The 14,602-nt window shown below is 47.9% G+C and overlaps 1 protein-coding gene across 1 annotated transcript in view; it reads left to right on the top strand.

Moving 5' to 3' along the window:
• The first annotated feature begins 10,191 nt into the window (after positions 1-10,191).
• Positions 10,192-14,602, top strand: part of LOC146350793 (putative lysosomal acid lipase/cholesteryl ester hydrolase) — a 28,752-nt gene continuing 24,341 nt past the window's right edge. The window contains exon 1 of the mRNA XM_084845762.1: positions 10,192-10,293. Coding sequence (XP_084701888.1) covers positions 10,192-10,293 — 102 coding nt within the window. The remainder of the gene's footprint in view (positions 10,294-14,602) is intronic.

Raw genomic sequence — 14,602 nt, 5'->3', positions numbered from 1 at the left:
ACCGGCTGCCGCCGCCATTTTCTAGTTTAAAAAAAAAAAACGTGATAGGCTACGTAGGGATGGACGAAAGGGACTTACCTGTTCCTGCAGCTTGCTTCGCGGTGGGGGGGAGGCTCTTCGGTTCTCCCCCCGAAGTTCAGGTGAGGTAGGGGAGGCACTCCGCCTCACCTGGCCGAAATTCAGGCCGGGGGGGAAGCGCCCCATCCCTCGCTGCCAAAATTCAGGCCGGGGAGGAGCGCCCCGTCTACCCAGCCGCGAAAAAAAAGTAAAGTAAAAACACACACACACACACACCCGTGATAGGCTACGTAATGATTTACGTAGCCTATCACGGCTAGATTTCCAAAGTCAGCCGTGATAGGCTATGTAAATCATCACGTAGCCTATCACGGGTGACTTTGAAAAAGAAAAAAAAAAGCGCGTACGCAAATGGCGGCACCCCTGGGGCACCACCATTTGCGTTCCTTAGTTTGGCACGTCTAGTCTACGTAAAGATTTACGTAGACTACGGCGAAAATAAGGGAACACTATTTGCTTTGCCCTTATTTTCACCGTAGTCTATGTAAATCTTTAGGTAGACTAGACGTGCCAAACTAAGGAAAGCAACGCGCTTTTTTTTCCCCCAAAGTCACCCGTGATAGGCTATGTGACAATTTACGTAGCCTATCACGGCTGACTTTGGAAATCTAGCCTTGATAGGCTACGTAAATTGTTACGTAGCCTATCACGGGTGTGTGAAAAATTTCCTTTTTTATTTTGCAATGGCGGCAGCCAGTCAGAAGACCGGCCGCCGCTTCCACCGCACCGCCGCCGGGACCCGCCGCCGAGAGGGACATTCGCGTGAGGTAAGTCCCATCCCAGGGGGGGCGGGGGGCCGGCAGAGAATTTCCCCACCAATTTTGGGGGGCCGAATGCGTTGGCATTCGGCCTCCTGGAGATTCGTGGAGAAATTCTCCGCCATCCCTAAGGCTACGTAAAGATTTACGTAGCCTATCACGGCTAGATTTTTTTAAAAAACACCATGATAGGCTACGTAAATCTTTATGTAGCCTATCACAGCTGACTAAAAAACAAACGTGCGTACGCAAATGGCGGAGCCCATGGACGCCGCCATTTGCGTTCCTTATTTTGGCACGTCTTAGTCTACGTAAATGTCTACGTAGACTAAGACGGCAAAAATAAGGGGAACACAAATAGCGTAGACGCTACGCTATTTGCGTTCCCCTTATTTTCACTGTCTTAGTCTACGTAAATGTTCACGTAGACTAAGACGTGCCAAAATAAGGAATGCAAATGGTGCCATTTGCGTACGCGCGTTTGTTTGTTTTTTAATCAGCTGTGATAGGCTACGTACACATTTACGTAGCCTATCATGGTTGACTGCAGGGACGCAAACGGCGGCGGCTACGGCTGCAGCCATTTGCGTACCTGCTAGCCAGCGGTCGGATGTCCAGCTACTGGTGGAGCTGGCCGGCGGCTCCGCAGAATCGCTGCGGAGCACAGCCGGCCAGCCAGGATTCCGGTGGGGGGAGGTACGGAGTGCCTCCCCCCCAGCCAGGATTCTGGGGGGAGGGACGGAATGCCTCCCCCCCACACCATCAGCATAATCCGCGAAAGGTAAGTACCTTTCGTACATCCCTAGAAAGGAATGCTGGACTAGATCGACCCCTGGTCTGATCCCGCATGGCTCTTCTATTGTTCTTCTGTTCTTATATAACACTCTTTGTGTAGACCTCATGCCTCCATTCTGCAACAAAACTCAAAATAGATACACAGATTAAAAGCCAGTTAATAGTCTCATGTAGAGAAGCTCATTGTCTGGAGTTAACACAATGTCTCTGCACAATGGGGAGGGATGGGGGGATAGAGGGATCAACCTGCGCCTGCCTTGTGCTGTGCTTGGCGCTGAATGAACACCCAGAACTTACCCAACCCAGGTGAGTGGTGCAGGTGAGCAGCTGGGCGGTTCTCAGGGTGCTCGGCAGTGATAAACAAGCGTCCGCTCCCTCAAACGCTGCTTGCCACCCCTAATGATGGGTTGGGGTGGGGATCTGACTTCAGACTCAGATCCTTGGTTTGAGGTTTGGGAAGGGGGAAGAATTTGTTCCAGTTCCCTTACCTGCTGCCCTGTTTCTCAGCTCCCAGGACAAGTCTGGTCTTTCCAGTTGCTAGTACTGGGCTCCCTAGTATTTCCCGAGTCACCATGATGCACCAGTTTCTGTTAACCAATGCAACATATATTGGTCTGCAATACACATGAAATGGGCACTGCCTGGAGCAAATAGGTGGACACCCTGTAGTGGTTTGCAAACCGGTTTGGAGATTCAGCTGGGACACCTTTTAGGCCTCATTCCAATCTAATTTAAACTGTGCTTGAAGAAGTGTATGCTACTCTATTAAAAACTGGGGGTGTACGAAACCCTGCTTACCTGGCTCTGCTGGGTTCTGCAGGTGGGGGGAGGCGATCCATTCCTCCCCCCGGAATCCTCGACGGGGGGGGAGGTGATCCGTTCGTCCCCCCCGGAATCTTGCCCAGCCGGCTCTACTCTGCAGCCAGGCCGCAGAGCCGCCAGCCAGGCCAGTCCACAGCAGGGCCTCCAGTCGCTGCCGGGATGCTGCGGACGCAAATGGCATCCCGCATAGGGGACGCCATTTGTGTCCCTACGCAAGCTCGTGATAGGCTATGTAAATATATATGTAGCCTATCATGGCTACAGCAGGAACGCAAATGGCGTAGGGGACACCATTTGCGTCCCTGCTTTAGCCATGACAGGCTATGTATATATATACGTAGCCTATCATGAGCCGGTGTAGGGATGCAAATGGTGGCCACTACGATGGATGCCATTTGCGGCTGCAGCAGCCCGGCAGCGGCCGGAGCCGCCGCCGGAGCCACCACCACAGCCAGGTAGGCTCCGTTTCATGGAGCTTTCGCAGGGTGGTGGGGCGGGAGGGTCTATTCTGCCATGGATTCCGGGGGGCCGAATTCACTGGAATTTGCCCCCCCTGGGTTCTGTGACGGAATTCTCTAACATCTCTATTAAAAACATTCAAGTGACAATGCTCTGCGTGAACTTATGAAATATTCATTTTCTAAAAGCTGACTTCAAAATCGTTTAAATACAAAAATTAAAAGACCGGTTGTTTTTCCAGTGAGCATCCAGGGAACATAGAATGGCTCAGAAAACCCCTTCCAAAGTCAGAGACAGCGCTCTGATCTTGGAAGGGGGAGTTGGAGAACTGCTCCTCAACCCTGACCACGACTCCTCACAGCCAACATGGAAAGAAGTGGCTGCCTCTCCACGGTTGGAAAATCAAACCCCAAGAGGGGTGTTCAGGTGGGCAGAGAGGGTATGAGACAGGAGAGGCCAAGAAACAAGTTAACCTGAGTCTCTCCGGCATCCTTCCCTCCTCAAAGCGCCCTTGCTGAAAAGCCCATTGAGCAAAACTAAAGGGGGCTGGAGGATGGGGAGGCAAGGATCACCTGTGCTGCTGCTCCCACCCTGCCAGCTTCAGCCCAGTGAGACGCAGCAATCTCGGAACCCTCCGAATTCAGGGGCTTCCAAGCAGCAAGGGCACAATGGATAGGATTGTGCCTTTAGGGCCTTGGACCGTGAGGGGTTGGGATTAGGGATGGACCAAAGTCACTTACCTGTCCTCGAAGGACGTTCACGGTGGGGGGGAGGCACTTCACTGCTCCCCCCGCGAAGTTCCGGCCGGGGGGGAGGCTTCCCGCCTCGGCCCGGCTGAAATTCTGGTCGGGGGGAGGCTTTCCGCCTCGGCCCAGCCGAAATTCAGGCCAGGGAGGAGGCTTCCCGCCTCACCCGGCCGCGAACGCGAAAGTTAAAAAAAAACAACAACGCCCCCTGATAGGCTACGTGACGATTCACGTAGCCTATCACGGCTAGATTTGCAAAGTCAGCCGTGATAGGCTATGTCAATCGTCACGTAGCCTATCAAGGGTGACTTTAAAAAAAAAAAGTGCGTACGCTAATGGCGGCCCCCATAGGGAGTCGCCATTCGCGTTCCTTATTTCGTCGCTGTAGTCTACGTAAATGTTTACGTAGACTACGGCGACCAAATATGGAACGGGAATGGCGGCTCCCTATGGGGGCCGCCATTATCCGTACACACTTTTTTTTTTTAAAGTCACCCGTGATAGGCTACGTGACGATTGACGTAGCCTATCATGGCTGACTTTGCAAATCTAGCCATGATAGGCTACGTGAATCGTCACGTAGCCTATCAGGGGGCGTTTTTTTTTTCTTTTATTGCAATGGCGGCGGCGGCAGCCGGTCGAAAGACCGGCTGCCGCTACTGCCCTGCTCGAACACCCGCCGAACCGCCGGCCGGACCCGCCGCCGGGAGGGACATTCGGCGAAGGTAAGTCCCATCCCGGGGGGGGGTGCGGGGTGCGGGGTGGGGTTCGGAGGATTTCTCCCCAAAACTTGTTCGGGGGGCCGAACACGTTGGCGCTCAGCCCCCCGAAGTTTCAGGGAGAAATTCTCCGCCAACCCTAGTTGGGATTCAAGAGGGCAGCCATAAAGATCTGGCAGAGAGTGGGGAGAAAGAATGGGCTGTCCTCAGGCTCAATAGTGGACTCGCCTTGCCCTTGCTCAGAATCTAGCAGGACCTGCAAAGCTATAACTCTTTGCAGATCTCTTGTTAAGTTCATGAAGTTGTGGCACATATATTTCACCTAACCTTCTGTGTCTGTCTCAGGGTTTCAGGTAGTTTCATCACAATCGAAGCTTTGTATTGATGCCTTACTGCATCGATGCCTTACATTCTAGACCTCTTGCAGCATCAGTTCAAGATCCAGGCTCTCCAGGAAAACCTAGTACAGGTGAGCAAATGCCTTTTATTCAACTGATATCTTTGATTTCATAGGTGGTGATGTACCCTTTATGTTGTAATAGCATTTTAACTGTTGGTTAAAGTTAGTTGGTTAAAGTCCAGTGAAAGTTAGGTTTGCTTAATACAATGAATGTTTAACATTCTTGCTTAGTGAAGAATGTTTAACATGGTATTTAAATCCCACTGACATTCGTAAGATTAAGGCACTTATGGTGCGAGTCTGAGGCTGCAGTCCTATGAGACATACATGGGATTATGCTCTATCAAACTCAGTGGGACATAATCTGAGTGAATATGCACAGGATTGCAGTATAAAGCTAATTTTAGTGCTTTTCATAAATTCCTGTAAACATTCTTGCAGCATCCAACTTCCGCCTGAAAGGCCATTGTCAGAGCAGAATTTGGGGAAAGACTGCCCATACAATTTTGAATTTTATGGCTCTTTTCTGTACAGAATTGTAGGCTCCCCAAGCAATATTTCTGAAATAGCTGAATCAGAGCACCTGGATATCCAGCTGTAAACAGCAGATGCTATCACTAGGGATGGTCTGGGGGCCTGGTTGGGGCTCGAAGCATGGCAAGAAGTCACCAGGTCTGCCCCTTGAGTGCCAGTTTGGAGCCCCCAATGCCTGCCCAGCTTGGCGCATGCCATGTCGGGCAAGGGCGTGGTCATCTGCTCCCTCGCGAAGCACAATTTGCCACCCAAAGGGCTGTTTGTTCTCTTTTGTAAGTGTCCCATCTACGCAAATGGCAGCCTCAAAAGGGCAATGTCCATTAAATGCCTGCAATGTGTAGATGGGATACTTATGGAAAGGAACGAGCAGCCATTTGAGCGGCAAATGGTGCTCGGAGAGGGAGTGGACGCCTGCATGCTCCTGCCAAGCACCCCACAAACTGCCCAGCAGCTCACCCTGCACTATTAGCCTGGGTCGGGTCAGTGCTGGGGTCTGGCGGGACTGCGCGGGGCGGGCACAGGGTGTTCCATCCATCTCCAGCTACCATTGGATTTAATTTAAGAAGTCTTTGGCAAATGGACTTCTGATCAGCCCCTTCAACACCTTTAAAACTTGTAAGCTCTATACGTTCAGTGAGTTGTTGCTCAGTCGTTCAGTCATGTCCGACTCTTCGTGACCCCATGGACCATAGCACGCCAGGCCTTCCTGTCCTGCGCTCTCTCCCGGAGCATGCTCAAGTTCATATTCATTGCATCGGTGATGCTATCTAGCCATCTCATCCTCTGCCATCCCCTTCTCCTTTTGCCTTCAGTCTTTCCCAGCATCAGGGTCTTTTCCAGAGAGTTTTCTCTTCGCATTAGGTGGCCAAAATATTTGAGCTTCAGCTTCAGTATCTGTCCTTCCAATGAGCACTCAGGGTTGCTTTCCTTTAGGATGGACTGATTTGACCTCCTTGCAGTCCAGGGGACTCGTAAGAGTCTTCTCCAGCACCACAGTTCGAAAGCATCAGTTCTTCAGCACTCAGCCTTCCTTATAGTGCAGCTCTCACAGCCATACATTACTACTGGGAAAACCATAGCTTTGATTAGATGGACCTTTGTCGGCAAGGTGATGTCTCTGCTTCTTACTATGCTGTCTAGGTTTGCCATAGCTTTCCTCCCAAGGAGCAAGCGTCTTTTAATTTCATGGCTTCAGTCACCATCTGCGGTGATCTTGGAGCCAAGAAAATAAAATCTGTCACAGCTTCCATTTCTTCCCCTTCTATATGCCAGGAAGTGATGGGGCCAGATGCCATGATCTTCATTTTTTTAATGTTGAGTTTCAAACCAGCTTTTGCACTCTCCTCTTTCACCCTCAATAAGAGGCTCTTGAGATCCTCTTCGCTTTCTGCCATTAGGGTGGTATCGTCTGCATATCGGAGGTTGTTGATAATTCTCCCGGCAATCTTAATTCTGACCTGTGATTCATCCAACCCAGCGTTTCTCATGATGTACTCTGCATGTAAGTTAAATAAGCAGGCTGACAATATGCAGCTTTGGCGTACTCCTTTCCCAATTTTGAACCACTCGGTTGTTCCATGTCTGGTTCTTACTGTTGCTTCTTGACCCTCGTACAGGTTTCTCAGGAGACAGGTAAGGTGGTCTGGTACTCCCATCACTTTAAGAATTTGCCACAGTTTGTTGTGATCCACACAATCAAAGGCTTTAGCGTAGTCAATGAAGCAGAAATAGACATTTTTCTGGAATTCTCTTGCTTTCTCCATGATCCAGCGAATGTTGGCGATTTGATCTCTAGTTCCTCTGCCTCTTCAAAACCCAGCTTGTACTTCCAGTAGTTCTCGGTTCGCATACTGCTGAAGCCTAGCTTGTAGGATTTTGAGCATCACCTTGCTGGCATGTGAAATGAGCGCAATTGTGCGGTAGTTTGAACACTCTTTGGCGTTGCCCTTCTTTGGAATTGGAACGTAAACTGACCTTTTCCAGTCTTGCGGCCACCGTTGAGTGTTCCAAATTTGTTGGCATCTTGAGTGCAGCACTTTAACAGCATCATCTTTTAGGATTTTAAATAGCTCAGCTGGAAGACTGTCATCTCCGCTAGCTTTGTTGTTACTAATGCTTCCTAAGGCCCACTTGACTTCACTCTCGAGGATGTCCGGCTCAAGTTCAGTGACCGCACTATCATGGCTATCAGGGACATTCAGATCTTTCCTGTATAGTTCTTCTGTGTATGCTTTCCACCTCTTCTTAATCTCATCTGCTTCTGTGAGGTCCCTGCCTTCTTTGTCCTTTATCATGCCTGTCTTTGCACAAAACGTTCCCTTGAGATCTCCGATTTTCTTGAAGAGATCTCTAGTCTTTCCCATTCTGTTGTTTTCCTCGATTTCTTTGCATTGTTCATTTAAGAAGGCCTTCTTGTCTCTCCTTGCTATTCTCTGGAACTCTGCATTCAGTTGGATATATCTTCCCCTTTCTCCCTTGCTTTTTGCTTCCCTTCTTTCCTCGGCTACTTGTAAAGCCTCATCAGACAGTCATTGCTTTCTTACATTTCTTTTTCTTTGGGATGGATTGAGTTGCTGCCTCCTGAACAATGTTACAGACCTCCGTCCATAGTTCCTCAGGCACTCTGTCTATCAGGTCTAATCCCTGAAATCTATTCCTCACCTCCACTGTATATTCATCAGGGATATGATTGAGGTCATACCTGAATGGTTTAGTGGTTTTCCCTACCTTCTTCAATTTAAGCCGGAATTTTGCAACAAGAAGCTCATGATCTGAGCCACAGTCAGTTCCAGGTCTTGTTTTTACTGACTGTATAGAGCTTCTCCATCTTTGGCTGCAAAGGACATAATCAATCTGATTTCGATATTGACCATCTGGTGATGTCCATGTGTAGAGTCGCCTCTTGTGCTATTGGAAAAGAGTGTTTGCTATGATCAGCATGTTCCCTTGGCAAAACTCTATTAGCTTTTGTCCTGCTTCATTTTGTACACCAAGGCCATGTCTGCCTGTTATCCCGGTGATTTCTTGACTTCCTACTTTAGCATTCCAATCCCCTATGATGAAGAGGACATCTTTTTTTGGTGTTAGTTCTAGAAGGTGTTGTAGGTCTTGTTCATAGAACCGATCAACCTCAGCTTCTTCGGCCTCAGTGGTTGGGGCATAGACTTGAATTACTGTGATGTTGAATGGTTTGCCTTGGATTCGTACTGAGATCATTCTATCATTTTTGAGATTGTACCCCAGGACTGCTTTTCCACCCTTTTGTTGACTATGAGTGCTACTCCATTTCTTCTAAGGGATTCTTGCCCACAGTAGTAGATATGATGGTCACCTGAATTAAATTCACCCATGCCTGTCCATTTTAGTTCGCTGATTCCCAAGATGTCGATGTTCAGTCTTGCCATCTCATGTTTGACCACCTCCAGCTTACCTTGATTCATTCATCTGACATTCCAGGTTCCTAAACAATAATGTTCTTTACAGCATCGGATTTTCTTTTCACAGAAATTTTTCTCACAGATGTTCAGTGAGAGTTAGATGCAATTCAGCACTCTTCATTGCTCCCATATTTGTACTTCCTAAAGTATTCAAAGGTTTCCCATAATTATTGTATGGCATTTTTCGCTCAGGCATTTCAAACTGTGGGGGTCCTAAGATCTAGTGCAACAATGTCACAAAATGCACGTAGAATGTGAGCATTTAGGTCAATGATGAGCACAGCTTGGTGAGCCATCTTCTGAAGGGTTTATAGGAGTGAGTGGATTTTTAAAACATTGACAAACCAGTTTTGTATGACAGCCCTTCATCATGGGGAAAGATAACTTGATGTTATCTTCAAAGTGCACAGTGAAGCATGAAGCTTCGTCCAGAGATGCCTCAGCTTAATCCTATCGACATGTACCATATACTCCGAATTTTTGTTTTCAAATATTTTACAAGCCTAAAACATAATTAGCTGTTATAGCTAAAGTATTTTCATAACTTGCTCTTTTTTTTAACATCCTCATTTGGCTGCACAATTCATCGGAGCTCCCTGTTTTGGGATAAGAGAAATTGCTATGCTGACTAGTGATAGGTTGTTGGCTGGGGAAACACAACAAAGATTGTTTCTGGTGTCCAAGAAGAAAAAAGATATTCTTTTTCATGTGGGTCATTGGCTGTGTCACACATTGTGATCCATGCTTTGCTTAGAAAAAAACTGTGTGGATAATGTACTAGTTCAGTTTTGCCTCCTGTCACGCTGCCTACGATCCCTTTCACATTATAATTTTTGAGAGCTGATGTGGTCCCATGGCTAGAGTGTTGGACTAGGAGTCAGGAGGCCTGGGTTCTAGTCCCCAGGCAGCCAGGCAGCTCACTGGGGGACTTTGGGCCAATCCCAGACTCTCAGCCCAACCTACTTCACAGGGTTGTTGTTGTGAGGATAAAATGGAGAGGGGGATTATGTACACCGCCTTGGTTCCTTAAGGAGGAAAAAAGGCGGGATATACATGTTATATATATATATATATATATATATATATATATATATATATTGCTGCTTTATTTTCTCCTGTATATTCCTGGGGTCTTTTGATGACATTACAGTAAACTAGTGACACACAGATAAAATCCTGATACAACTGTGGCATTACTTGATTAGTTCTTGAGCTGGAAGAAATTTCTTAAATTGCAGCATTTGAATTTTGATTTGAGTTCCAGTTCTGAGAACAGAATTGGGCTGTTCTGAACAAAATATAAATTGGAGATCATCTATCAAATACTGCCAGATACAGATTGGCACTGCTTCCAGATACTGTGGCAACACCTTTCTACACGAAACATGGATACAGATAGTATCTTTCTTTGGGAGAACTGGCATTGTTTCATGCAGGGCTATGATGTGGCTGTTTTGCATAGCGGCGTGCTTAATCCAACAGGCAGCTGCTTCAGAAGAATCCTTGAGCAGGAGACATCTGAATCCTCAAGAATTTATGACAATCGTAAGTTGCATATTCTGCTGCTTTATTAAACACCAGGTTGTATTGCTATGATTAAATAATTAATATCATTTCTTTTTAAATTGACTTCCAAGAGCAAAGGGTTTCCCTACTGGTATCTCCATGCTTGCCCAGGTTTCTTCAAACCAACAGGCAATTAATTTGAAAGCACCTGAACTCATGCCCAAAGCAGAGTTAAGAGGGGAATACATGTGAAAGCAGCTGAGCATGCATTAGCTAAGCTGTATTACAGGAGGCTAACAGACATGATAAATTTATTCCAGAAGGCAAACGTAATTCTGAGGAGCTTTACGTTTGGTGTAGATGTTCTCTGGGTGAGCCATTCCAGCTCTCTGGCTTACCACATAAATCAGGCAGCTTCCCACCGATGGCCACAGACTGCTTTTCTTTAACTCTTTGTTGTGGCCTAGAGATAATCAGCAACGATGAAGAGATGAACCACTGCACCACAACAAATCACCCAAATGGTAGTTAGTGCTATGGGGGAGAAACTGAAAGCAGCCTCTTTGTCAGGGGTAGGGATGTGCGATGCAGAGGAATCTGTTCCGTTTAAGCCTGATGCATTGCCACAGCATTTCCAGTCATGTAAGTGGTGACAGGCTGCAGCGGAATTTTTTCTACGATTCAGGAGAGAACAGGACTTGGTCCTCCTTTGTGCAAGACCCCCTTAGTGGTTTCGAGTCTTCGGAGTGTTTGACCTGTTTTATTTCAGTCAGCCCTTTCTGCAACCCTGTGAAGACTTCTAGTATTATTAAAAGCATATTGCTGATGCAAGCCTGATGCTGAGAAATTACCCAAAGCCACTTAAGGGCAATCCTAAGGCCACTAGTTAGCAGCTAGATGGCCATAGGATATGTCAGTTTCCGGGAACTGACCTTGGAGGCCACTCTCCAACCTTCCCCACTTCCCATGCTGCTTCGGAAAAGGAACGTGGAGCAGTGAAAACAGGGCATTCCGTGGGGCATTCTGGGGTGGGGAAGTTGGAAATGCTGGCATGTCACAGCCAACATGTCATCCGGCAGCCACTTCCTCCGCTCCGCCTTCTCAAGGCTAGACAGCCTCAATCAGCTGTCTAGCTGCAAATGTGGGATGGCTGAAGAGCAGAGGGGACAAGCCCCTCTGCACTTCTGCTGCCCTGCAGTGGATAGGCAGGCGCCTCCGAGTTCAGATGCGGGCGCCTATCCCGGTAAGATTGCTCCCTTACGGTGTAATTCTAAGCATGTTTTGACAAGGGGAAAAAAGTCCTACAATTCCAGCCTTCCTTAGCCAGAAGGCTAGCTGGGGCATGCTGGGAATTGTAGGAACTTTTCTGTCTAAGCATACCTAAAATTGTGCCCTGAATCATTCACAGTTGAGGTGAGAGTTGACCTAGGGGCTCTCTGGTGCATATTCGTAGGGTGCAAGCCTAGCTTTATTTAGACAGAAAAAAGGCCTACAGCTCCCAGCATTGCCCAGCCAGCCACTCATTCATGCATACACATACCACACTCCATTCTTTCACAAAACTAACAGGGATAGAGAAATCTGTCACTTTTGATTTCTCTCAGTTCCTCATTTTTCTGAGCTTAAGTTTCATTTGTCAAAAGTTTGAGATTTTTTTTTTAAAAAAACTTCACATACACTTTTAGGGTGTACATGTCTCCTAACCCTTGCAGTTTGGTATGCAATTTTGCCTAATCTATACATGCCCATGGTTTACTTTTTAATAGGGATGTCAGAGGATTCCGCCACGGATCTCGGTGAGGCCGAATGCCAGTGCATTTGGCCCCCTGAAATCTGTGGTGGAACGGCCTGCCCCCCCCCCCGCAGATCCCCCCTGGGACGAGACTTACCTGCGGCGGATCTTCCAGGTGGCAGCAGCTCCGGCGGCGGCTCCAGTGGCAGCTCCAGCAAAGGCGGCGGCAGCAGCTGGTCTTCCAACCGGCTGCCGCCGCCACCATTTCCAGGCTTGTGGGGAAAAAAAAAAAAAAGACGGGAGAGGCTACGTAAAGATTTACGTGGCTTATCATGGCTAGGTTTTTAAAAAATGAAAAAAAAGACCTGATAGGCAACATAAATCTTTACGTAGCCTATCATGGTTGGGGGTGGGTTTAAAAAAAAAACACGCAATCTTAATCGACCTAAATATTTACATAGACTATGACGATGAAAACCAAGGGAACGTAAATAGCGTAGCGGGCGCTATTTGCGTCCCTTTTTCATTCACCATTTTAGCCTACGTAAATCTTTATGTAGGCTAAAATGGGGAATCAAAAGTGGAAGCAAATGGCGCCCACTACGCTATTTGCGTTCCCCTTGATTTTCGCCATCATAGTCTATGTAAATATTTATGTAGATTAAGACGGTAAAAAGAAGGAACGCAAATGGCGGTGTACGCGGGTTTTTTTGTTTGTTTTTTTATCCAGAGCCCTCCGAGGCCGGAAATCCGGCTGCGGACGGCTCAGGCCTGGCTGGGCCAGGCCTGGCTGGCTGCTCCGCAGAGCTGCCGCGGAGCACAGCCGGCCGTTTGAAGATTCCAGGGGGGAGGAACAGAGCACCTCTCCCCCAGCCAGTATTCCAGGGGGAGGAACGGAACGCCTCCCCCCACATCAACATAATCTGCGAAAGGTAAGTCACTTTCATACATCCCTACTTTTTAAATTTCCGAATTTGAATTCTCATAGTCATATTACCAGTTTTGATGACAGAATTCGACGGCTATGCTTTGCTGAAGAAAATGAATGTGACTGTTGTGAACAAAATAAATATCATCTACAAAATAATGCCAAATTCTGATTGGCACTGCTGCCAAATACCACTGCAATGCCTTTCTGTGTCAAAACTGGATAGAGATACGATCTTTCTTTGAGAGAACTGGCATTGTGTTACGCAGGGCTGTGATGTGGCTGTTTTGCGTAGCGGCGTGCTTAGTCCAACAGGCAGTTGCTTCTGAAGAATCCCTCAGCAGACAACATCTGAATTCTCAAGAATTTATGACTGTGGTAAGTTGCATATTCAGCTGCATTAGGAAAGAACAGATTGTATTGTTATGATAACATAATATGCTTTCCTTTTAAATTGTCTTCTAAGAGCAAAGGGTTCCGTCCTGCAACCGCCACGCTTGCCCGAGTTATCCCAAATAAACCAGCAATTACTTTGACGGTGTCCAACTCTGAGCCAGCTTTAACTCATGCGCAGAGCAGAGTTAAGACAGGCCGACTGGATGCCAATGCTGAGGTTAGCTGAGCTTGCAGTAGCAGAACCTGTCTTATATGGGACTGACAGATGGGAGGCTGTTCCAGGCAAGCAAACAGAATTATTCATGGAATACACCATTTGGGGAGGCCTTCGGCTTGGTATACACAGTCTGTTTCCCATGGTGAGCCATTCCTGAAAAGTAGCTTACCACACAGGTTAGGCAGTTATTCCTTCATTCTTTGGTTCATTCAACGGGATGTTGGGCTGCCTTTAAGGGCAGAATTCTCTCAAAGTCTGAGTTTGCCATAAACCTCCACAAACTGGAGTTTTCCCTTTTGTTGAGGTTTTCCTGAGGCATGGAGAAACTAGGAGTGATCCGCAAGTAGGGGTGGACGAAAGTGACTTACCTGTCCTCGAAGCTTGTTCGCAGTGGGGGGGAGGCGCTTCGCTGTTCCCCCCACGAAGTTCAGGCCGGGGGGGGGAGGCTTCCCGCCTCGCCCGGCCGAAATTCAGGCCGTGGAGGAGGCTTCCCGACTCGCCCGGCCGCGAACTCGAAAGTTTAAAAAAAAAAATGCCCCCGTGATGATTAACGTAGCCTATCACGGCTAGATCTGCAAAGTCAGCCGTGATAGGCTACGTCAATCGTCACGTAGCCTATCACGGGTGACTTTAAAAAAAAAAAAAGCGCGTACGCTAAAGGCGGCCCCCATAGGGAGCCGCCATTCGCGTTCCTTATTTGGTTGCTGTAGTCTACGTAAATCTTTACGTAGACTACAGCAACCAAATAAGGAACGGGAATGGCGGCTCCCTATGGGGGCCGCCATTATCCGTACGCGCTTTTTTTTTTTTTAAGTCACCCGTGATAGGCTACGTGACGATTGATGTAGCCTATCACGGCTGACTTTGCAAATCTAACCGTGATAGGCTACGTTAATCGTCACGTAGCCTATCATGGGGGCGTTTTTTTTTTCTTTTATTGCAATGGCGGCGGTGGCAGCCGGTCGAAAGATCGGCTGCCGCCCCCGCCCAGGACGAACACCCGCTGAACCGCCGGCCAGACCCGCTGCCGGGAGGGACATTCAGCAAAGGTAAGTCCCGTCCCAGAGGGGGTGCA

The sequence above is a fragment of the Heloderma suspectum genome, chromosome 3 (genome assembly GCF_057233095.1).
Source record: "Heloderma suspectum isolate Gila_16-S chromosome 3, 16-S_ref, whole genome shotgun sequence".
Classification (NCBI taxonomy): Eukaryota; Metazoa; Chordata; class Lepidosauria; order Squamata; family Helodermatidae; genus Heloderma; species Heloderma suspectum.
Note: the sequence above shows the minus strand (reverse complement) of the source record. Positions and strands in the feature narration are given on the sequence as shown.